Genomic DNA, 24,140 nt, shown 5'->3' with positions numbered 1-24,140 from the left:
GATGAGATGGGACAGAGTGGGGGGTGGGAAAGTGGTGGGATTGAGATTTGGGACTGAGATGGAGAGTTGGATTGGGGAAAGGGTTGGTTGGATGATGTTGAACGTTTGGTTTGGATGTTTGGATGCTTGACCGGGGGGGGGGGGCGGCGCGGCGGGTGGAAATGCAGCGGGTGCGCTTGGCCGTTGTTGGTTGAAGAGGATGCCGTGAGACTCAGAGAGGGACAGACGGGAGGTCTGGTGAGGTAAGCAACCTAACGATGATGCAGGTAAGCAATGGAAGCAATCCAGATAGACTACTTCGTACTCCGTACACTGGCAGTGGAGGTGAGCAAGGTGAGAGCAAAGCACGGGACAAGGTGACGAGGCAGCGGAAAGGCGGAAGGCAAGATGCGGCGGCGGCGGCACACGGGCGGTAAGGAGACGGGGAGCCTTGGAAAGCCAACCTTGAAGTAAGGTGGGCACTGGGCGGGGAATAAACACTGCAACATTTCAGACCGGGGAGTCACTCACCTCAACTTTCTACACAGTAAAGTCACGCTTGTCTTCTTGTAGCCTGGAAAGCCTGCTTTTGGTCCCTTGAGGTTACCTCAGCCTAGGCCATTGGTGATCGATTTAAGAGAGGAGAAACAACGCAAGACAGCAAGCCAACTGCTGGAAACTTGGCCAGCTACGGATACCTTATGCAAACGAGTTTTAGCAGATTCTCTAGCAGAGGGCGGAGGTGGCGGGATGGGATGGGGACGATGGAGACATGGACGGGTCCGGCGATTATCACTTTTCCCTGTTCTCTATCTCTCTGTCAGCTGTGTGCTGTCTATTCCCATATTACTCCCCAAGTCTGTTAACGTATGCTGATCAGAGTTATTGGCTAATATCATCATGGCATTCTATTCCCCCATCCCCTCGTAATCTTCTCACCATTCTCATGATTCTCACCTCCAACCTCCCACCCTCTTCTCCTCTCGCAGGCATGGCGGGATACACTGAGTAGATGTGGACATGCAAAGGACAAAGTAGGCAAAGACCGGCAGGCAAAAATAAGCCGCAAGTACGGATACAAGGGGGGGGGGGGGGGGGCTAAACAATGCGGAGCGACCACCGGCCGCGTGAGTCTGCCGCCACGCCCGTCCACCGCCCGCATTCCTCTGTTACTCACTCTGCATTCCTCCTACTTTAAGGAAGCAAGCTACGCTACGGGTACGGCTTTATGCGGTCGAGCCGCGCCATACACCGAAGCCGCCGCACCCTTCTTCCGTAAACCGATCCGGGGGAAAAGACAGCTCGCGGGATAGCACGGGACTAGGACCTTACGAACTATCCTTCAAGCTGCCGTGAGGTAGAGATTCCCCCGCTCTCACTCCCGTCTCATTCCCACACTCTCCCAACGTTCCCTCCCGCATCGCGCCTTGCCTGCCGCCTTAACTGCACGAAATACAGTAACTCTCGTACAAAGACCCGCAAATGAGCAGCAACGGGTGGCAAAAAAAACCCTCGGGAGGGGCTTGGGTGGAGTGTATCCAGTTCCAGTGCCAGCTATGCCGGCAAAGCAGAAAGCAAGATTCAAGAAACTCATCCACTCACTTCAAGCTCATGGGAAATCCTAGGTTGGCACTGGCACCGTTGGGCAAAGGTGTATGTGTATGTGACACATGTGTGCATGTCCAGATTTAGACATTTCCCGCTGCCGGCCGACGGCTTGTCCTGCACTTTGTTTTCATTCCACACCATACCTAGCCATGCTCAAACGCAGGTCAAGATCTCATCACTTAGCATCCAGCATAGAGATGTGATTTGTATCCACGGATGAGACATGTCTATATCTCACAGATTCCGAGATCATAATCGATCTCAAACTCATCCTTCTCATCACATTTTACACTCCAACTTGCTGGGAAATAAACATGGCCATCCGTCGATATCAAAAGCTATCGCCTCAACGCCTCAATGGTTATACCTCACACCCGCAGATACCGTTTTAAGCTCATAACTCAATCGCCCAAGAAAGTTAAGTCATGCTCTTGATGAATCTACATGACAGGACAGGACCTACGATTCCCGTCCCCATCGGCGCCGACTTCTCCATCGAACAACAAGTCCCATGTTCCCTCTTTCCCCCCTCCTTCACCCTCATCAGGCTATCGAGGCTGGTCTGGTTCATCGCAACTTGGAACGCTGATCATATGCCGAGACTCGGCTCCAGCTCCAAGGTTGTTTTCAGGCATCTTGGCTTTCATCATTGTCCGGTGGCATAAAACGTCTTTTTTTTTCTTGGTAATAAACCCTTCCCAGGGCTGAGATACTTACCGCGCACTATATCATCATTCATTGACTAAGGTACTCAACGAATCTGAGAGAGCAGAAGCGGCGAGTAAGTCAAATCATGGCGCCGACTTCCCGCCGTTTCTCGCCATTCATCTCCAAGGTTCCCTACATATCTGGAAGGCGAAATGAAGGACAGGCAGAGGATTGAGAGGCACAGAGAATAAGTTACACACACCTGTCACTGACACGTGTACAGCACAGATCGGCGGCGGCGAACATTCCGCCCTGATCAATACTTTTCCCCCCTTTCTCTTCTCTTCTCTTCTCTCATTCGCAACCTAAATGGGCCAATTCTCGGTCCTACCAAGAAAGTCAGTGGAGATGATCACTTTGCCGGTTCAGCCAGCTCAGCGCGCCCAGCATGCTTCCGCCCTCCCCGTTGAGCCTCCGGAAACTCGAAAGTGACAACGCCCTGTCCGGGTACCCGCATGGCTGCGCCTATCTTTCAAATGCTCCGTACTGGAAGCACGGCAAGGCACTTCAGATTCTGGACAAACACGAGGGATCTCCCATCGTGATCTTCAGAGGGACTCTCCTGACAGATGCAGGGCGAGTACGCATAGAGGTAGCAGGAACGTTGTCGCACATAGCAAAAGACTCCAATCAGCAAGCCGACTTGGCTTCAAAAACTTTCCCATCCGCTCGCTCTGCCCCGTTGGCGGTCATGTCGCACGAAACTTTTCTCACGCACGCCCGCTGTCCGGAGCTGACCTTGCCAATTCTCCAGAAAAGCTCCGGTTAGGTTTCTTTGGTGTTCGCCTCTTCTGCACGTCAGCCCGGGACTCCCCTCTCTGAATACTTGCCTCTGATTGCCTCCGAAGGCGGGTATGACGTTGTTTCTCTAGAGATTGCTCGTGTAAGTGCAGGTGTGTCATTGCCCGGGCGCATCGAGTCGCGCACAAGATCACGAGGCGACGCCAATGATCTGATTGTTTCCCGAACCGCGACGAGTCAAGTCAAGGCATGCTGTATCCGTAGAAACACAGGTTCCGGTCGAACACTTTCTCAGAATCCCAAGCTTTGCCTGTTTATGAATAACGGACAACCAGAACAAGGCGAAAATGAACCCCAACCGTCAGTGCAATGAGTTGATAACCGGCCTAAAGTGATTTTCCGGGGTACTTCGGCTTTTGCTTGGATCCACAACGACTCCTACGGTCCCTATTCGTATCCGTACGACCCAGTCCTACCAATTAAGGGATGGGCCGCGAAATGTGCCGTGGTCTGCGTGGGTGCATGCACGAGAGATTTGTCCCGATAGACTATCCCCAGTTTGTCCATCCTTTGTGAGCCTCAGCCCAATGGTGACATCTTGGCATCCACCACAAAGACCGCGGGAGGGTAATCCTCTGCTGTCACAGATCCCTAAATGTCTTTGTACTGTCTCGTCTTCAAACAATTCTCTGGAAAAAAACAAGCAACGGGCAAAGAAGACCCGGGTGCCACGGCTGATCGCCATACTCTTTGGCGGCGTCTGCTGACCTACGAGAGGCATAAACTGTGCAGCCCAGACGCATCGCATCGGTCTTGAGCTCTCCAGCGGCCGCCGAGTCTCAACCATGCCGTCTTGAGACGGGGCCGGTGTTCATCATCAAGCCACCGAAAACGCCTCTCGCTCCGAGCAGCTCGCACCACCGCCCCAGCCCGGACCGCCCAAGCCGAGAGTGAGACGCACCGTTGAAGCCTCCAAGCCTGGGGCTGAGGTGGTCAACTGCGATACTAGGCTTGCATTTTCTTTCTTGTGCAGGATATGCGCATGGGAAGCAACAAGGACGAGCGCCATGTCTGGTATTTGCAGCCCATTCCACAAAGCAGAAGAGGCACGAGAGGGAACTTGAAGCACACTGTAGCGCATGGTGAAGGGTAGAGGAACTTGCCCGGGACGCCCTTCGTACGGAGTGGATTCCGCTCGCCTTCCTGGAGGCTGGCCGCCGTGGCCCCTGTCGGCAATCCCTTGCAAGGCGTTGGTTGAGTCGTCCAGAGAATCCCAAAATAATTCGTCATGTGAGGCTCCCGTTGTTTCCTGGGCCTAGTGGGATAGCCTACCAGATGCATGAAGATGGTGTTTCAACGTCTTTGACGTGTTTTGGTCAGTCCATGGAGGGTGGCTTGCCGGGACCTGATCCGCGGTTCTGGAGCCAGGACTTGGCTCGCAGGGAATTAGGTTTTCTTTGGGCCATGGAGCTACACAGGTAGCAACGACGGTATGCCCTTCAACGGGCGGTCGGTAGCCGTGTGCCCGGACAGACTGACAGCGACAATTGCAGGGTGGACGTCGTCCTCGATAGCGACGTGTAGGTTGAAAAGACCCTGAAGAGGCACGATGGCAGAGTCAGAAGAGACCAGGATGGCAGTGCGAGGCTGCACGGCGCAACGTCCTGTCTGCGGCGTGAGAGCAGGGTAGTTCCGTGCATTGGAGCATCGAAACAACAGATGGGTGGGAGACGCTCATGCACTTGTCTGAGAACCCATCCACCGATATCGTCTGTGTGCGTGAGAACGTGTGTGTAGGCATCTGTCGGTCGGGCGGCTTAAAATACTGACGGGCAGCATACCTTGGCACAGGGGTCTCTAGAGAGTGCGAGAGGGGACCATGGGTTTGTATTGTTCCTAGCAGCCGGCCGCACAAGATGTGGTCAAAGCCTGCTAAGAGAAGACGCACTTGCGATATGTGCAGCAGGCTATACGGCGGGCGAAGGGGGGAAGGCCCGAAGGGTGCAGACACGACCGGATGGCTGTGCTCCAAGGCGCCTGGCGCATCGTTAGTTTCAATGTTGGGAGACCAACCGCGATAGACTGACTGCGACTGCAACGGCAGCTGTCGATCGATGCAGGCTGGTCGGTCCTTGTTCGGGCCCTGGCCGAGATGGCAAGTTGCTGCTCAGAAGTAAGGTGTCGAGGTCAGTTTGTCGAATGCAACCCCCAAGAAAGGGAATATGCAGCATTAAGGACGGACTGTCGCCGTAGAGGATGTTGAAGAGATGGTTAGGATATCTTTGCTCGGAGGGTGCACGAGGGGTCAGGCAGATTTCGGCTTCGAGAGCGCAGGAAGGAACCCTTTTTTCTCGATGCCTTCCCACCTTCCGTGCTTCCCCGGGCCCACGGGTGTCTTATCGGAGCAGAAGCTGGTGGGTTAGCTAAGCCGAGACGTTTATCTGTACGTACTACGAGATACCGGTATTGCTGATGTGTTGTTCCGGTACCTCTGCTTTTGGTAGACAATTTCTCTGCAGACCACCTTGGCGAGTAGTTACCCAAGGTGTCGAGCATCTCACGGGATAGATTTGCATCTCCCATGTCTCTGACTGATTCTGACTGAGCAATACAAATCATGTTGGATTCAAGTGGCCTGAGGGGTTTGGACCAACAAGTGGGCAGTCGGCTCATTGTCCAGAGCAACCATGGATCTATCGATTTCTGTAGCGGGGGAACGAAGGGCCCGGCAAGCATGTCGTGCAACGAGTACCTTGCAGACGCGATGGGGGGGGGGGCATGGCAATCAACCCGACACGGGCTTGAAAGACGAGCATACGAATACATGCAGATGCTGTAGTGTACTGATGCTTATATGCTGGCTCAATGATTTCTGCCACCGGCCAAAGACAGCGTTGGATTACGGTTGCTAGACGGTGCAGATTACAGAGTGTTATTCGATAGGTACTTGATAGTGGATGGAGTAGGGTACCTCTTGCGTGACCCCTCCCAGGAAAGGCCCGTTTCCTCCATGCTCGTCATTCAGGGCATAACAATGACAGCCGTCAGAGAAAAGGACGCAGGATGCGGGACACGGGACGGGCAGAATGAAGGATGCGCTCATGACAGTCAGTAGGTAATCAACAATCCTCTCTAGTGATACATTCTCTACTACCATCATGCAGTTTAGATGGGAAGTAAGTTTCCAGAGAATTGCGTGTATCGTCGAGTCTGCGTGTGCTTCTGCCACCCCGGTCTATCCGTACCCTCCATTTCGAGTTTCCCCTATCTTTGTTCCATCGACCTTCTCGAACAATGCAGTGCCGGCCCAGTAGATTCACGGATGTGTCCAGGTCTTGTGTTCCTCTGTCTCTTGCTTGAAAAACCCTCCCCCCTCCTCTTTGTCAGTCCGAGTGCCCTCCTTCCTGTATGCCTCGAGACTTGCCCGCTCCTTGTCTCCAAGGATCTACGGTGTCTACATTCGCTATGTCCGTGATAAAGATCTCGATATTTCCTGTACGATGGTGTAGTTATGGAGGGAACAGATGCTGATGCTTGATATCGGTCTTCCTAGCCAGTGACGTAAGGTACTCACGATGCCCCCATTCCCCAGGTAAGTACGGGTACCTAAGGTAGGTATTCCACTCCTTCCCCGTCGAGGCTTGCCCTGTACTCCGTAACTACCTTATACCTCTGGTTATTGAGTACGTATACTTTGCACATGATGGAAGGCTGATGGGATCGCAGTACGTACCGAGCGCGTGCACCACGAGGGCAGGTTCAATCAATGGGAGACGTGGATCTGTCCACTGCGACGGGAGACCAGGCCCAATCAAGACTAGCGCAATCACCCGCTAATTTGAAACGCCCAAAAACCTCCATCAGATCAATGCGGCCAACCTGAGGCCGCTTCTCCACCACCTTACAGTACCGCGCACTCGCAGTTCGTTGTACCTCTCCCACTTTGTGCCTCTTTCTCTCTCTCTTCTGCGGCTTGCCGTCTGTTTTTCCTCAGTCTGCCCATCTTCACTGTGGTGGGCTACGGATACGGAGTACAGTTCCAACTTTCCCCTCAAAGGCTCAAAGGACGTGGATCCGAATCTATCATCCTCAGACCCCTCAGCCCAACCCATCCCACCCGCCCACTAATACCACCACCACTATCCGTACCCATTACCCACATCCTTGCTCGTGCTGCCAATACCTTACTCTAGGGCCCCAGGCAATAAGCAGAGCACGGGCGACGAGACGCTGGACCACATTGGACCACATTGGACCGCAACAGTCCACTGGAGCTGGGAACTGGGGACTGGAAACCCGACCTGGCCGGCCTGACCTTTCCCAAGCAGGCCGAAGCAACCAAGCCCCCAGTCTATCCTGTCCATCTCAGAGACTCAGGCGCTTCCGCACTCTGTGTCCGAACGAATAGTGCAATCACCATCTCACTACGGAGTACCTTACCTTACACAGTAGGTATCTCTCTCCCTCTCCCGTTCCTCTCGGCCTCTCCCCCCTCTATCTTTGCCTTTGCAGCTTGACTGTGCCTGTGCCTCGCCTTACCACCTTTACTTTGGCTTTACTTCTCCCCTGCTTCCCTACGGATACACTTGGACTTGGTACCTAACCCAGCCCCCCTCCCCTCCAGGTTGAATCAAGACACACCCTCATGCACGCCAACTACATCAGCCTGCGTCCTGCAACAGCGTCCCCAAATTCAGCGACAACTCCAACCTCGATTTGCAATCCTTCGTTGGCAACACTTCTCAACCGACACCTCTCAGTCTAAACCACGACCAGTTCGCAACAACTCGCTCTCGGCCCACGAAGCCTGTTCGAGATATACGCTATCGCCCACTACTAGCGACACCTAATAGGAGGATCAAGGACCAGACAGGGGTCAAAAAGGCAACTCGTTTCGCCCCGATAGCCCGCCTCGCTCCGCACCGCTCCGCAACTTCGACTCGTCGACTCGAAAAACAGACCCGCCCGACCAGCCCAACCTCCCTCCTCCACCGACTCTCGGCGCCGGCACTTCTGTCTCACACACACACATACGCAGTACTCTCTCTCACTCTCTCTCGCACACGCACACGCACACCCCTTACACGAAGAGATCCCTATTACTCCTCGCCATCCGCCTGTTCCAAGCCCAAGCAAAACGCACTGAGGGGGCTACTCGATCACCACAAGGGGAGGAAATACTAGAGTCCGAACGCCCATTGCTTAAACCCCTTGTTCTCATTTTCGCCCTCCAAGAACAAACACGCCCTTTTCCGACGACGAGAACCTTCCCGACGCCCACCGCTACATTGTCGCTTCTCCTACTCCGCCCAACCACCGATACTCCTGATCCCGAGTCCACTCGACCAGACCGACTCTCGAGAGCCCCGGTGCCGAATGACGTGACCCTGTCTTCGACATAGACACAGGGTCAGGAATCGCTTCATCGAGCCTCCACCGCCTCGCCCCTCGCCCCTCGCACGATCCTCGACCGTCGTCGTCGTCGACCATCGTGTCCTTACATCCTCTCCCCTCCATTCACCGGATGGGTTAGGACGTCATGGCTCATGCTCCTCTCCTCAGAACACAAACGGCTCCTGTATTCCAGCAATCCAACGGAATTGGCGGCCTACCCAATACCATGAGTAATGCGCCCCGCGCCAGCCAGCTTTCCGGCTCGACAGCGTACACATCCTCCGGCTCTCTCGCCTCCTTCAATAGCGCATCCACGGTGACGCCCCCGCAGAATGGAGGTCCCGTCCAGGCCACGGCCAACATTATCAACCAAAAGGCCGATGCCTCGCGATCACTTTACCAGATTTGCATGTCGTTGAAGCAGCGATTATCACAGGTACCTGGCTTCGACCCCTATCTGCAAGAGCTAGACCCCAACGACCCTGTCGAATCACTGTGGGCCCTGTTCCGCACCGGCTATCCGCTACTCGATATCTACAACGCCCTACAACCAGCGAAGCCCCTCGAGATAGAAGGCGCGAATGCCACTGCAAGCGACAGCAAAAAGGCAAAAATTGCCCTCTTCAAATTCATTCAGGCGTGTCTAAAGGACTTGGGTATTCCGTCAGCGGAATGCTTCGTCATCAGCGACGTACTAGGAAATGACACGACCGGTTTTGTCAAGGTATGCGAAACGGCTGCTACCCCTCTGGCATGGTGACTTCGGCCTACAATCGCCATCGACCATATAACTTGAGAATGACCCCAACTGACCTCGTCTTAGACCACTCAAGTCGTCAATTATGTCCTCGACATCGCTGAGCAACGGGGGCTTCTCCTGCAGCTCCAGCCTTACCCCGAAGACGATCTTCCACTTGAACCAGGCTCCAAGCTGAGCTACCGGGATCATATCGTGAAGGAACTGGTGGACACGGAGCGGAAATATGTGCAAGATTTGGAGAATCTCTACGACCTCAAGAGTAGTTTGGAAACCAAAGGAATCATCACTGGCGACACCATTCATCAGATCTTCCTCAACATCAACGCCATCCTCGATTTCCAGCGCCGATTCTTGATCCGTGTAGAGACGACAAACTCCATGCCCAAGACTGTACAGCATTGGGGTGCCCCATTCGTCACATACGAAGACGCATTCGACATTTACCGTCCCTTCATCGCCAACCAGCGCAAAGCAGCACAAGTGGCCAACCAAGTTTTTGACCAGATCAAAGCTAGTGGGCATCCTGTGGCCGCAGATTTCAACACCTTGGATGGCTTCCTCCTCAAGCCCATGCAGAGACTCGTCAAGTACCCTCTGTTGTTGAAGGACTTGATGAAAAAGAGCGAGGATGAGGATATCAAAGCCGACCTAGCAGGCGGTATCGAGTCCGCAGAACGAGTTCTCTCAAAGGCCAACGAAGAAGTCAACCGGGATCTCTTGGACGAGGCCCTGGATGACTTGCGAAACCGTGTCGACGACTGGAAGAACCACCGCGTGGAACAATTTGGCAGGTTGCTGATGCACGGTGTCTACACTGTCGTAACCGGAAAGAGCGAGCAAGAAAAGGATGTAAGTGTTGCCCTCTCTCGAAGAAGCAGTTCCCAATCAGGATCATACGCTGATTTCAATAGTACGAGATTTACCTCTTTGAATGCATACTACTCTGCTGCAAGGAAATTTCAGCGAACAAGAGCAGGGACAAGAAGGATAAGACTAGGTCTACCGGACCCAAGATCAGGAACAAAAATGCGAGACTTCAGTTGAAGGGCAGGATCTTCATGACGAACGTAACTGACATCGTCTCTCTCGCAAAGCCTGGTATGCGGCGGCATTAACCCTTTCCCTAAACTCTCGATCGCTAACCAAGCCACAGGATCCTACATTGTCCAAATCTGGTGGAAAGGTGATCCTGGCGTGGAGAACTTCATGATCAAATACACAAACGAGGAGCAGATGAAGAAATGGGCCGTCGCCCTTGAGGCGCAACGTAAGGAGAACACGCCCAACAAATCTGCTACAAGCCCCGATTCGGCAGCACCCGACTTTGCCTGGACCCGCGAAAATGCTGGCAAGCTTGAGAACCCGTATCTCAACCAGCAAGACGATGACGATGACGAGGAACTATGGCCACCCGCCTCTGCCCCTGCTCAGTTTCCCATGCCGACTCAGTCGACAGGAGGCAGCATGTTGCCTCGCAATGCATCGAGCACAAGCCTGCGGCAACGTGCCGCAACCAATGAGAGCCTTGCCGGCATGGTGAGGGCTCCGCCTCCTAGATTCCCTCTTCCGCAACCACCAGCGCCTCTCAGCCTCACGACCCAGGTGCCTGCTCCAGGCGCCTCCTCACCTGGGGCCCGTGGTGGCGACTCTTACTTTTCACCGGTAGCCGATTCGCCTGTTTCCTCGCGCACGAGCACCGCCAGCAACATGTTCCCTAACCCAGGATACCAATTCCCCAAGTCGCTGACCCCTCAGCCCGGATGGGAGGATCCCAATCAGAGATACACGGCCCCCGCGATGCCTAGAGCTCCTTCACGAGACGGTTCTTCGCAGCACAGGAATCCTCGCGGACCTTCGTTGCCGGCAATGGCCTCCAACAGCCAGAGTGCGGCACAGCAGCAGCGCAGCAGATCGTACAGCACACCTGATATCAATGCCCCCGGAAATATTCGTCGCACTCAAGGAGGCACTCCTGTTCCGGCTGTGCCTGGCATCCCGGCGCACCTGCACCCAGCCCACGACCAGAACATCCCGCGGTCCCAGACCGGTTCGCCCAGAGTCAATGATGTTCCCATCAGGTCAAACACGCAGAGTCCAGGCGCCCAGCGAGAACGTCAGTACGGCCACCAGCAGTCTGGAAGCTACGGTGGTACCATGTCACAGTTCCCCGCTCAGCCAATCTACCCTCGCCAGGGAACGCCAAACTCTGTCCATGACCGGCAGCTCAGCATCGACGCGGCTGCGTCTATGAATGCGATGTTGTCTCCTCCTCTTGGCACTGGTGGGATCAGCGGATCTCAGTCAAATCCGCTTGCTAGTCCCGATCTACCGATTCCTACGCAGTTGAAGGTCAAGGTGAACTTTGTCGACAGCGGCAATTATGTCACCCTGGTTGTTGCATTCAACATCACATACCAGTCCTTGATTGACCGGATCGACGCCAAACTTGCGCGGTTCACCAACAGCAGTATCAGCAAGGGCATGCTCAAGCTCCGATACCAGGACGAGGATGGCGACTTTGTCACTATTGCTAGTGATGATGACATTCAAATCGCCTTTATCGAATGGCGGGAGGGAGCTCGGGCTACTGCACCAGGAGGGGTCGGCGAGATCGAGCTGTTCTGCGTTGGGGAAACGGCCTGAGCGCCTCATTTCTATGTCGAAGTAGGTCTTTTGGGAGAACTTTGGGACTTTCCCAGGCGCATCATACCCATATACCCACCGGGGGGCATTTCTTTGCATACACATGGCGTCCGGAGCAGATTGTTTCACCTCGTTTTTATACCTCTCAGCATCGCATCAACTAGCAGGTGGCTGCCAGACTACCATACATCACGAGGTTCGCAGCGGCAGCCATACGCGGTTAGAAAGCATTCGGACTCGTGCGCACGAGAATTTAGACGGTTCCATCATGGCCACACTTTTCCCACCCAAGGACACGATCCCTTACGCAGGGGCTTTCTCCAAAGGCACTCATTCACCGGGACGCTCCTTTTCTTCTTTTTGGAAATACTTCACATCAATTACCATTGGCGACTCTGGGTGGTACTTGCATATGCCTCACCGGGGTTCCTCGATATCGAACTCGACGGGGGCAGATACACCCAGAGCCCAATCATTTCACTTTCACTTCTTCTCTTGGTTGTTTACTCTTTCTGGGATGACTAACCTACTTTCGATCGTTACGACTTTGATGATGGGGGACGAATTTTGATATCTGGCTTTGCCTGAAGGGTTAGGTGGGGTTTTGGCTGAAGGCAAACTTGAGACGCCATCAGCCGGGGGGATGAGAATACCTGCCATGTCGCTCGCTACAGTATGGGATCAGGTTCTTGACTGGCGCTAGCTAAAGGTTATTCGAACTATGAACAGGCGTTACTGTTCCTTCACGATGACATCTCGTGTCCTATGCTATGTGATGAATGCGTGTTTGTCCTGTGTGTTTGAAGATGTGGGATGTGCAACGTAGGGGCATGATTGTTGAATCATTTCATGAGGGATGATCTTCTAGGATTTGCCATCTTCGGACCTTCTGGAAAGAGGCGACTTGACCACCACCGTACATGTGTTCGTGATGATCTAGGACCAAGAAGCTTGTACCCGTTGCTTTTATGTGGGATGCTGGCAACCCCTAGTAGAGTATTGAACCAAATCACGTCGTGCTGGTGGCTTCAACGATGGCATCGTCAACATGCGAAGAGGAGGGTGGTGGCCAGCATGGGATTGTTGGCTTGGTATTTTAAGATGGTTTACATTACAGGATTATGGGGGGAATGAGGGTGTAAGCCACTCATGCTCTTGACTAATCTTCCTTCTCTGTTCTTTTCCTCTTTCTGTTTTCTTGATTAATAGGTAATGTGGACGAGCCGAGGGCTCCCACTATACGCACGGTATGTTTTTGTACGTCTTTTGCGCAGGTTGTTCATAACCTCTCGGCTTCAAAGTATTCTGCATACGCCACAAGGCTATATTTATGTTTTCCTCGTCTCATCATGTGGCTGTGAAATGGGAAAGGGAGATTGAGAGCCATGTATATATAACGGCATTATTCTCATGTTTATCAGAGAACCGAGAGCTGGAGTAAGACATCATTAGACCTAGTGGTGGAGGGGGGAAAGAGAAGGGGATTGTGGAGATGGGTGGATGGAAGCCTTAAATTAGAGGAGACGATTATCAGCACCGATTCCCTCTGTCTTTTTGTCTAAAATGAAAAAACCCCTAATGTTTCTGCTATAGCTTCATAATTGTATTTGTATTTGTTTGCACATCGCAGGAGCGAAGGAAAAAGAGCCCTCTCAGCACAGGAAATCGAGCAGAAGAGTAAACTCTAGCTAAGCACGGCTCGAGGAGAAATGGGTTCGTTGCCTCTTACACCGTGCAAGTCCAACATATTCAAAGCCCCGAAGATAACGATAGGAAAGGAAGGAGCGGGAATACTTAACACACAATCGACGCCCTTCTCTGGAATCGGATCTCGCGCCCCTCTGTCAATCCGGGCTTTTGTGGAGGGTGATAGAGTACTTGGCTCCTTCCTCCTTCGTTTCCGTCACTTGAGTATGTGAAGTTGGTCGAGGGGTTCAGGGGGTTAGACCCGAGCGTGGATCTCGGCCTCTCCAACTACTCCTCCGAATCACTTAGATTTTGGGTTCAAGTCTTTCCGGGAGAGTTTCCTTTTTGTTTCTTATTTGGCGCTCACCGTCTCCCTGGTCTCGCCTCGGGGAGGCACGGAGGGTAGTCGTTTTACTTATGTCTCCTTTCCTTCTTTCCCTAGGTAGGCAAACAAGGACATGCAAAATTCCTCCCCAGCGTTGTTCTTGGCCTGCCACTAGCACAGCAGCGCCCCGTCGACTCGAGGTTGGCGGTTGGGGCCAGACTGTGTGCGAGGTGGTAGAGTACTTGCCTTGATAAACCAGACACTCCCGTGAATGTCCGCTGGCGTATCGAATATGAAGCAAATTGTATGCTTTAAATCACCTCTAGAAATCCTTTCTGCTCATGATCTGGGACTTGAAAATCAATGCAAAGGGAACAATTGTAAGTCAGGGAAAGAGGGGGGGTTTTCCCCTTCGGTCTGATTTGAGGTGGAGTCAATTTGCGTTGTTGTTTGCTATGAAGAAAGCTACCTAAATAAGCCTGGTTCGACGGTTGAAATATAGGCATTGATTGACTAAACCGGCTTATTGAAGGCACGGCAGTACATGAAGAATGAACAGGGCTACATCTATGAAATGGACCAGTCACACTCGTCACCTCATCGAACAACGGCATTGAGGAAATTAAGGGGGCTGGATACAGGAGCCTCCCGGGACATCAGCCTCATGACAGACGGAAGTAACAGCTCTATGAACCCTCGGCAGAAAGTCCTCTCTACTCGATTCCCTCACCTATTTTTTGGGACATCAGATTGGTGTAGGGATATGTTTGAGTGCTTCCCGAGGAAAGTTGCAGGAAACGTTGGCAATCTCTTTGCATTATGGGATACGCTGGTGTCGAAAGCGAGGCGGTGATATTATACTCGTGCGTTGGACGCAAGCCTACTCTAGACAATCGTATCAAGGCCTTCGCTCCAGGCGTTCCAAGTGCTGAGAGGCTGGAGGTAAAGGATGGAACGTAGGTCCTTGGTGTAGATGAATGAATATCCGTACATGTCTTTCCACACCACTTTGCTACTTGAATGCTTTCCGAGATCCTGGCGAGAATTATCATGTCTCGGAGACCGAAGGGGCGAAAATAATGCTTTAAACGCCAAGATGCGAAGTATGGAAATTCATGCGCATCTGATCCATTGCCTATCAGGTTAGATCATCTCTCATCTCTCCTCGTTCAATAAGCCCTGCGCAGCGAGATGAGGTATGAATGGCCGAAGACCGTCGGCTCATCAGATCAGATGATAGATGAGGAAAATATCCAGCAGTTGAATGTGATGGTAGCGAGTATTTCTTTTTCTCCGCCTTGTATGGTACATAGTATACAACATCGATCCTCTTGAACGCCTAATTCCGTGTGTAATAGTATGGTTGTACATCTCGTATGCCCCAGCCGTGCTCAATTCACCACTTCCAGACGGATCATATATCCGTCATCAGCCGAGTCCCCCCTCTGCTGTTGCTTCGGTCGGCTCGGCCGTGGTGATGGTTGCGTCTTTCGCGATCCTACCCCCCTTTGCAATTTGTCGGTGACGGATCCATGGAGCATACCATTTGCAGAGGTAATCGTGTCCAAGCGGTCGCCCTGATATTGGCAACAAGTTCGATCTGGGATCCTTGTCCTCCCCCGCCGACTGCTTTACTTGCCCTTGGAGTTGGGTATCATCTTGTCGTACATACGGCCGAGGTGGTAGTTGACGGTAGACGAGGGTGCCTTGGGCGCCTTGGGCTTATCCATGCACCCGCGCAGGGCGTTCTCAAGGGCGGCGCAGCCAGAAGTGTTGTAGCCTGCTGAGGCCCAGCATGCTGTGGGAAGAATGAGGTGTCAGTCCATGGGTCATTAAGAGGGATGATACGACTGCGTGGTTGTTGTGAAGTGACCGGAGCAGGGCAGGGCCATTGACGAAGGGAATGGTCCCGAGGAGAGATTGAGGAAGCATGGCAGAAAGACTTACCAAGAACCGAAGTCATGACCTGCATACACGGCGCCTCGGTCTTGCCGTTGGGGTTACGAACGCGAAGGACCTTGACAGGCGGCAGGCGCATCGGTTTCTTCGACATGATGGGCGATGTGTATGTCTTTCAACCGATCAATGCTGTCTCTCGCTTGTATCGTGCAGCTATGCGCCTATCGTTGGATCGTCGGGTTCGGTCGTCGAGTTGAGCGGTGGTGGATCTCTTCGTCCGTCGTCACAGAAAGCTCCCCGATGCTTCAAATGGACGCCATCGCGAAAGCTTTGATGCGGAGCCAACCCCAGGAACTTCTTCTCGCCAATCACGTGCCTTCAGCCTCGTCCACCCCTTGTAAAATCTTTGATTGGCCAGAAACGCGGTGTGGCGCCTGGATGGTGGGGTAAGACACGGTAGCGGACAGCCTGTCACCCGTGCACACCGCGCCTGGGATGCCCCCAGAGAACGAGCCGCGACTGCAAGCGGCACTTTGGGTATGGTGATGGCCTCGGGAGCTCCCGATTGGCTGCCTCGCCTCGAATGTAAACAAAGGGCGAACCTCGAACCGTCCCTTTTTTTGCGGTTGCCCGTTGCCAGCCCACCACACTGATTTTCACTTAATGGTCCCCTTCCTACGCGATATCTGCCCTTCCTATTCCCCTTCCCGGTTCTCGATTTAGAAACCTGGAAGTACCTTGAACCTTTTTTTTTTTTTTTTCCCTTTCCCCAATCCATCCTCCAATCTCCGCGTTCAGGAACCACAATCCAATCGCGACGCAAGCCGATACCTCACCAAATTCAAGGTATCGTAAGGTACTCTAACAATTCACGACACAGTCGACATCGCACTACAAGTGTCAATCGGATTCTTGTCAGCCGTTTTCTGGCTGTTAAATCCGGTGGTTGTTCTGCATCCCATCTTTCACCCCTGCGCAGTCGCGCTTTGTTTATCCTCTTTTTCCGCCCCCAAATCGCATCGCGCCTCCGCGGCCGCTATTTCCCACGATCACGTCCGAGAGCCTTCTCCGCGCCGCGTCGCATTGAAGCCATAGCTCCCACGCTAGATCCCCCCAAACTCCCTTCACCTCGTCATTCGTCAATGTCTCGCAGTCGCCGGCACTTTACGGTCACGCGATGAATATTCCAAAGTTGACCTTCAACCCGCCCTCGGGTAATTTGACGCCCTCCCCAACCGCGCGCTCCTCCCGCAACCGCACTCCCAGCCCTAAGAGGGCCTTGGCCGGTTTCTCGAACCTTGAGCTCACTCGGGACTCTACCGCTAATGTCGAGATGGCCTTCTCGGATTTCGATTTCACCACGCCAACCAAGGGAGGCACCACGCCAATGTCCGCGGCCACAACACAGCCTCCTAGATTCGCCCCAATGTCTCTTGCTTCGCCGGTTAAGAAGTTCAGCACAGCTGAGACCCCGAGGCTGAAGGCTGGCAGTTCGAGACTTACAACGATGTCTCTGGACGCCCCTGCCAAGACCCCATCACCCAAGAAGGTGTCCTTCGCGGATGCCAGTTTCCAATCCCTTACCGCGTCGACTCCAAAGCTCGCTCGCAGTTTCTCACCAAAGTCGAGTCCCTCGAAGCCTGCGGTATCGGACTTTTCAGTCATGTCGATTACCTCTCCGACAGCATCTCTCGTCTTCAACGACCAGTCTCCGCGCAGTGATTCCGGCTCGAATCAACAGCAAGCCGAGACTCGTGCCGAGAGCGAGTCCCCAGCACAAGACGAGGAAGGAGACGACGACGAGGAGTCACCCTCAAGAGATGGAGAGGAGGCTGGCGGGTTCGAGTCCCCTTCAAAGCTCGACATTACCATGGCCGACATAACAATGATTTCCGACTTCGCCCCGTCGCCCAAGAAGCCTCAATCCTACACTTTCGCCACTACCGAACTTTCGGAAGCAGCGAAGGAGTTCTCGTATGTGTATCCCCTGCCCACATGTAGGTAGCCTCACTGACTTGCTTCTTAGTAACCCCTTCGACCCCGAGACCCATGCCGACCTCGACGTCACCTCAGCACTTACACCAGTGCCTAGCTTCGCCCGGCAGCGAGCCCGTATTCCTCGCACAAAGCAACGAAAGGCCAGGGGCCTGGTGTTCGAGAAGGCCATCGCAAGAGAGGTCGCCGAGTCCCTCGCCGTGGAAGAGCTCGAGGCCGCCGCCAATTTCCGGCATATTGCCGTGAAAGGCGGTCTGTTCTACGCCCTCTGTCCTCGCAAGAAGCAGAGGGTGGCCGAGTTTACGGCGGAGGACGACTCGGCGCCGTACTGGCTAGAGGATGTGGACGAAAGCGGCGTGATTAACATGATCGAAGCTCGCCGCGTCCTCCGTAACGACCTCAAGGCGCTCCCTGCCGGCCCCTCCGTTCACGACCAGCGCCGCCAATACCACGAGGAGGTGGAGAAGTACGGCGAGCCCATCGTGCCAACCTGCGGGAAGAGAAACTATGATGGTGAGAAGAAGCGGGCCTATAACAACGGCCTGTTGACTCACACCATCATGGCGCCTCTTCTTGCATTCCCGATGCCAGAGCTCAGCTTTGATTGGGTGCTTGAAACTGCCATTCGCGAGTCTAATAGGGTACACGGTCGTGACCAGCCCAAGCATCGCAACGTCAGACAGCCCATTGCCATCTTTGGAGAGTCCGACTTTTCGGTTATCGAAGAGGAAGAGGAGCCTCAAAGCCCGACCGCCAAGCTCCCTCGCTTCCCTTCGACGGCGACACACCACTCAAGCTCAAGCCGAAAGACCAGGCTAGCTAGAGGCGCTGCCAACCTGGAGGCCAAGCTTGCCACGCTCCAATCTGTTGTTGAAGAAATGTCACCTTCACCTCTGTCATCCCCGATTGGACCCGGCTTCACCTTCCACATGCCCCCCTCATCTCTATCGAATCTCGACGTCACCGAGACGAACCAAGAGGCAAATGAGTCCGAACAAGAGGACAAGGCCGCTGCCGTTGAAGTCGCGAGTCCAATGGTGTTCTTTAAGAACCGCAACGACACGTCGCCCTTCAAGAAGCGCAAGTCACTCCTTGCTGCCCGTCGTCTTTCCTTTTCCGCCCCTCTCCGCCGAGCATCTCTTCCTGCTGCCGGCCCCGCCCAGCTTCCTGTGGTGCAGGTTCTTCAAGATCCAGCATCCGCGTCGCTGGTGGGTGCTCCCGATTCGTCGGTTGAGCTCCACGCGGTGCAGAGTCCCCTCGAGGTTGACTCAGCATCTGCGGCGGCGGCTGCCCAAGCTACCCCAGAGAGAACCCCGTCGCCGTCGCCTTCACCTGTCGTTGTCGATGCAAGAGAGAATCCGGACATCTTCGGCTCCTTCCAGGACCGCCCCGGATCCCCGATTCAGGCGCTGACATCTCTCGCTCGCGTGTTTGAGGAGGCAAAGAAGACGGATATGGACGGAAAGGTTGTTGTCAGCAGAGAAGGAGGTCGTTTGATTGTCCGATTTAAGGTTTCGGACGAACACGCTGCTCTCTTCGCCCAAGAGCAAGAGCCCATGGAAGAGCCCGTTGAAGAGCCCGTGGATGCTGTTGATTCTCCCATCGAGCCGGCCACCTCTACCCCGTTGTCGCCTATCCGCCCGGCCACTGAAACAGAGCATGGCGGAGAGACAGCAGAGGAAGACAAGGTCGAAGCAGAGGATGAGCAGGTGGCGCAGGTGCCTTCACAGGCGCCCGCCCCCGCCGCGGAAGACGACGATTCCTTGGTCATGCTTAGGGAGTTTATGACGAGGCACGCCGCTAAGAAAGCTGCCAAGGCTGCTGATCCCGAGCCTATTGAAGCCGTCGAGCCTGCCGAGCCCGCTGTTCTCTCTCCCACTCCGGCCGTTGAACCCGTTATTGCTCAGTCTTCGCCTGACCCTCTTGCGTCCGCTCCGATCCTCATGGCTGCAACCCCAGAGCGCAATCAAAGCATCTGGCCCGACACCCCGGCGTTCTCGATCACGTCGTCGGCAGATCGTTCTCGTTCTGCGAGAAGGGCATCTCCAGCCAACTCAACCGGACGCCAGCCTCTTGGATCGCTTGATGTTAACAGCCCGAGCCCCAAGAAAGCCAAACGAAAGGCCGAGGCCGCTGACGGAAGAGAGGGATCGCCAGAGAAGCCGCAGCCGCCGAAGCGTCAGCGCAGAGTCAAGGCCGACGTTCCCGATGCGAAGAAGGCCACAGACAAGGCTAACGACAAGTCCGCCGATGAGGATGAGGTTGCTCCTGTGCCGAATGTGCGTACGAGACGCCAGCTTGCCGTCGCGCGTGGAGAGGCTCCAGCGGTTACGAAGATCCCAGTTAGAAACAAGGGAATGAGTAATATCAGAGCTGGAGAGAAGGACCTTGCAGCCTTGACTCGCCAGAATACTCGTAGCAATAAGGGAGATGCTGTTTCTGCAGAGGAAATGCTCGAGGCGATCAAGACGGCACCGCCCAAGATAGAGACTCGGGCGGCCGCTGCTGTTGCCAAAAGAAACAATAAGAGTGTTCAGTGGGCAGCTCAGTTGGCTAGAAGCCAGTCCGAAGATCCGTCCGCCGCTCTCATCGAGTCTGACGAGGCAAGTTCCAGCTCTGCCGAGCTCAGTCCCGAAGAGGAGAAGCAGGTTGGAAAGGCGAGAAAGGCGAAGGCTTCTACGAGCAAGATCGCTACCACCAAGGCTTCAACCGCCAAGGCTCCGACTTCCAAGGCTGCGACTACGAAGGCTGTGCCTGCCAAGTCTGCTGCGACTAAGACCGCGCCTGCCAAAGCGACTGCAGCCAAGGCAACCAAGGCAAGCCAGTCCAAGTTGGCTACTGCCCCAAAGACAGACGGTGCCAAGGTTTCGAAGGCGAAGAAGCCCACTGCTGCGGCGAAGAAGGAGCTGGGTCTGAGTGCCAATGGTACTCCTGCCAAGCGTAGCGCTCGCACGGCGAAGAAGTGAAGGTGCCACAAGTGAGGATACCTGGCATGATTGTTGGAAGGAAGGGCGTTGTGAAGGATGGAGGAATTGCATCGAACCGGAAGAAGGAACGGAGGGCATTCGCATCGCATGGCGGACTTCAAAAAAGCAAAAGCATAGCTATGGGCGTTTGGATTTGTTTTGATACATTATTTTATGCTGGCCTCTCTTTGACCTGCTTGTTTGCATCATGGCCGCCCGGCGAGGCGAGTGTTTAGATTCTTGTTCGACTCTTGTTCTATACCCCATTGCTTCGTTGCGGACAGAGGCGGATGGGAACCTTTATTATTATTATGAATGACGATAACGAACTTGAAATAACTCGAAAATCACACGTGTCCCGGATGTCTTTAATATGCATGGCGCCTTTTTGTTATGTGTTTTGTAATTTTGATCGGTACATTCGGTATAGACACAACACGCGATCGCAAATGGTCGCCCAGCCTCGCACCTTCCGAACGTGGTGTATGCGATACCGTCAACCGGGAACTCGGATGAGGGCTCAAACGGGTCAAGATCCCCATCTACCGTGCAGGGAAAAAAGAGGGGTAGCAACGCAGACCATGCAAGGCAATGCCGGTTCCAAGTTCCATTGGACTGGATTCTACACATCTCCCTGGGTTCATCTCGGCGGATGCCCTGTAACTTGATGTGAGCGGTGGGAAAACGGGATGCGGACTATTTATTACCCAGCGATCCCTGTGAGAGGATGTCTGATTGTTCTGCATCCGGGGGTCTTGTCTGCGTTCTTATTAGGCTTGTCGTGCCTGTCGTTTGGTCCAAGTACGGTTAAGGTTCCCTACTGTAGGATGAACCCCTCAGCAAGCCACACATTGGCAGAGACATGGAAGGGTGGTGTACTCCGTAGTGGTGTGGGAAGGGAACCTGGAAACGGGCAGATACAAAAACTGGAGCTCCCCTCTCAAGCAGATGAGGCGCGGTCTTTTAGTTGATTGACCTTGCGCGGGATTGATTCATCTGCCCTCCTTGAGATCGCGATTTCTCGAGACACGCTAGGTCACAGCAACCGCGCGACTTAACAATATCTCGATAAACGTCGTATTCAAGGTTCATTCGTTCACATAGAATTCCCGTGAAACGGAAAAGGCGCACATCATGGCTGAAGCACAGGGAACACCGCCCACTACGGCCGCACCTGTCGCTGTTGTCTCGTCCCCCGACCCGGCTCCGACGACGAGATCATCGCGAGCCGTCCCAGCGGTGGCGATTGATCCCGCTCAACAGGATGATCCGGTTGAAGCTGACGAGGGGTTCGCTGTGAGTCGCAGCTCAGTTGGCCTTTAGATTGAGCTGTCGTTGACTAATATTTTCGGTGTAGAGTGACAACGATTCATCGATTGATGATAGAATGTAATAGCTCTCTAAAATTCTCATCACTCCATCCATTGATTGCAATTTTCTAACACGAGTGATTGAGACAGTTCGAGTTACACTGCGTCCCTATCGTCCAGCGTCATCGACTACCCGGAAGAGTATGGCCGTCGCTACCATGCATTCAGACCGGGCTGTGAGTCTTCTCTTACTTCATCATCACAAGCGATAATGAACGGACATCATTTTCGGTCTGCTGACATATTATACATAGCATACTCGTTTCCAAACGACGAGGTCGAGATGGAGCGTCTCGACATGGCCCACGCCATGATGGTGAGGGCGATTGGAAGCAAGCTCTGGCTAGCGCCGCTGGCCAAGGACAAGGTCCATCGCATCTTGGATATCGGCACGGGTACTGGTATCTGTATGTCTCCGCAAGTCCAACTAATCTCGAGAGCGATGCATTACTAATTGCTTGTGGTTGGTAGGGGCTGTTGAGATTGGTGACATTTTCGAGAACGCCGAGGTGAGTTGGGGATGAGTGAGATTGGTGATGGTATGCTTTGCTGATTGATGGGCAGGTTATCGGGAATGATTTGAGCGCTATCCAACCGGAGTGGTGCGTCAAGTCCCAACATGAACCCCTTTCTGGCGATCTTCAAAGCCAATTGTTCTTTAAATTGCAGGGTGCCCCCAAACGTCAAATTTGAGATTGACGATGTCGAGAGCGAGTGGGTTGGCGTCAAGAAGTACGACTTCATCATGTGCCGATACATGGCCGCCTCCATCCAGGACTGGCCGAAGCTGATTGCCAACATTTACGAGTACGTCTACCTCTCCTACCTGTCTTCCAACCGGTCCTATTACTCACACCTCACCCCCGCCTCTCCAGCAACCTCAACCCAGGAGGCTGGGCCGAGTTCCAAGACATGAGCACAGAATACTACTCCGACGACGGAAGCTACACCCCCCAACACGCAACCTACGAATGGAACCAGACCTTTGTCGAAACCCTCGACAAAATCGGGCGCGATCCGCGTCCCGGACCGAAGCTCGAGGGGTGGGTGAGCGGGCACGGCGGATTCGAGCACGTGGCGCACCACAAGTTCAAGACGCCCATTGGGCCGTGGGCGCGGCATCGACACTTCAAGGACCAGGGGTTGCTGAATCTGGCGCAGATTCTTGAGGGGTTGGAAGGGTTTTCGTTAAAGTTGCTATGCGGTGTGCTGGGGAGGAGTAAGGAGGAGGTGTTGGTACAGCTTGCGGAAGTGAGGAGGGAGTTGAAGACGGGGGCGTTTCATGCGTTATTGGATTTGTGAGTGTTCCTTCCCCTGGATTTTTTTTTAAAATTCCGTTGTCCAAGGTCGACGATGATTTTGGGTATTATCTCTGGGAACTAACTAGTTCATACGCATAGGCACGTGGTGTATGGGCAGAAGCCTGCTCTACCGGCTGCAAAGGAGACGACCGAATGAAGGTGAAGGCGTGTCTTTTCAGATCTTGGAATGTGCAGCATCTCGCATTACCATCATGTCTGTCGGTCTATGAAGCAGCCTTTCTTTTTGGGGGCTCATAGCATAGCGATATAGCATCTTAATGCAAAGGCTTGAACCATACGGGGATGAAGTTGTGCTTGTCCTGGCGGGGTTGAGCGTGCGATGTTCATTTCACGTCTCACTCACTCATCCCCCTCACTTGGGTTCATCTCATTCAGATCCCTCACATCTCCAATTGATCATCGGCCGAGTGAGTAATGGTAAGGGTGAGAGAGCGCACAGTCTTCAGCCCTATGAGATGAACGGGTGGTCCCGAGTGCCAAGTTCGGACGACGCAAGGCAACCAAACGTGGAGACAAACCAAACATGAGAATGGAACCTCAAGGGAAGCGAACAGAAAAAGCCCAGAAAAATACCCGCCGCCTGCGTTCCGATCTGCCGAAACAAATGGGCAGGAAGCCAATCTGACGTGCAGTCACACCTGCAGCCCAAGAAATCACATTACGAATCGCCCGTCACACGGCGCGCACCTTCCTTTACCTTGGGCTACTACCTCACCACGCTCGTTTAGGTTGATCCCGTCGGGT

The 24,140-nt window shown here is 53.9% G+C and overlaps 5 protein-coding genes across 5 annotated transcripts; 3 read left to right on the top strand and 2 right to left on the bottom strand.

Moving 5' to 3' along the window:
• Positions 1 to 3,913: 3,913 nt before the first annotated feature.
• BDP55DRAFT_720819 (uncharacterized protein) lies at positions 3,914 to 5,785 on the bottom strand (the record flags this gene model as incomplete). Its single annotated transcript, XM_060578485.1, has 4 exons — positions 5,403 to 5,785; positions 4,985 to 5,199; positions 4,576 to 4,704; positions 3,914 to 4,351 (listed from the first exon to the last, which is right to left on the bottom strand). The coding sequence occupies exons 1-4, from the start codon at positions 5,770 to 5,772 to the stop codon at positions 3,914 to 3,916; spliced, it is 1,152 nt and encodes a 383-aa protein (XP_060423045.1). The 5' UTR covers positions 5,773 to 5,785.
• A 2,790-nt stretch (positions 5,786 to 8,575) lies between these two features.
• BDP55DRAFT_734272 (CDC24 calponin) lies at positions 8,576 to 11,833 on the top strand (the record flags this gene model as incomplete). The annotated part of the gene is made up of 4 exons (XM_060580190.1): positions 8,576 to 9,154; positions 9,254 to 10,039; positions 10,102 to 10,288; positions 10,344 to 11,833. The coding sequence occupies 4 exons, from the start codon at positions 8,576 to 8,578 to the stop codon at positions 11,831 to 11,833; spliced, it is 3,042 nt and encodes a 1,013-aa protein (XP_060423044.1).
• Positions 11,834 to 15,475: 3,642 nt separating this feature from the next.
• On the bottom strand, positions 15,476 to 15,897 carry BDP55DRAFT_734271 (CHCH domain-containing protein; the record flags this gene model as incomplete). Its single annotated transcript, XM_060580189.1, has 2 exons — positions 15,476 to 15,642; positions 15,792 to 15,897. 2 exons carry the CDS (start codon positions 15,895 to 15,897, stop codon positions 15,476 to 15,478), a joined length of 273 nt encoding a protein of 90 aa, XP_060423043.1.
• A 592-nt stretch (positions 15,898 to 16,489) lies between these two features.
• Positions 16,490 to 21,034, top strand: BDP55DRAFT_683222 (uncharacterized protein). Its single transcript, XM_060576321.1, has 2 exons — positions 16,490 to 17,717; positions 17,770 to 21,034. Exons 1-2 carry the CDS (start codon positions 16,921 to 16,923, stop codon positions 20,702 to 20,704), a joined length of 3,732 nt encoding a protein of 1,243 aa, XP_060423042.1. The 5' UTR covers positions 16,490 to 16,920; the 3' UTR covers positions 20,705 to 21,034.
• Positions 21,035 to 21,654: 620 nt separating this feature from the next.
• Positions 21,655 to 23,515, top strand: BDP55DRAFT_401273 (TAM domain methyltransferase). The gene is made up of 8 exons (XM_060567299.1): positions 21,655 to 22,000; positions 22,062 to 22,093; positions 22,165 to 22,250; positions 22,329 to 22,481; positions 22,546 to 22,583; positions 22,639 to 22,676; positions 22,744 to 22,881; positions 22,950 to 23,515. The coding sequence occupies exons 1-8, from the start codon at positions 21,839 to 21,841 to the stop codon at positions 23,374 to 23,376; spliced, it is 1,074 nt and encodes a 357-aa protein (XP_060423041.1). The 5' UTR covers positions 21,655 to 21,838; the 3' UTR covers positions 23,377 to 23,515.
• Positions 23,516 to 24,140: the final 625 nt, after the last annotated feature.

Source organism: Colletotrichum godetiae, assembly GCF_030913485.1.
Source record: "Colletotrichum godetiae strain CBS 193.32 chromosome Unknown BDP55scaffold_76, whole genome shotgun sequence".
In the NCBI taxonomy this organism is placed as follows: Eukaryota; Fungi; Ascomycota; class Sordariomycetes; order Glomerellales; family Glomerellaceae; genus Colletotrichum; species Colletotrichum godetiae.
Note: the sequence above shows the minus strand (reverse complement) of the source record. Positions and strands in the feature narration are given on the sequence as shown.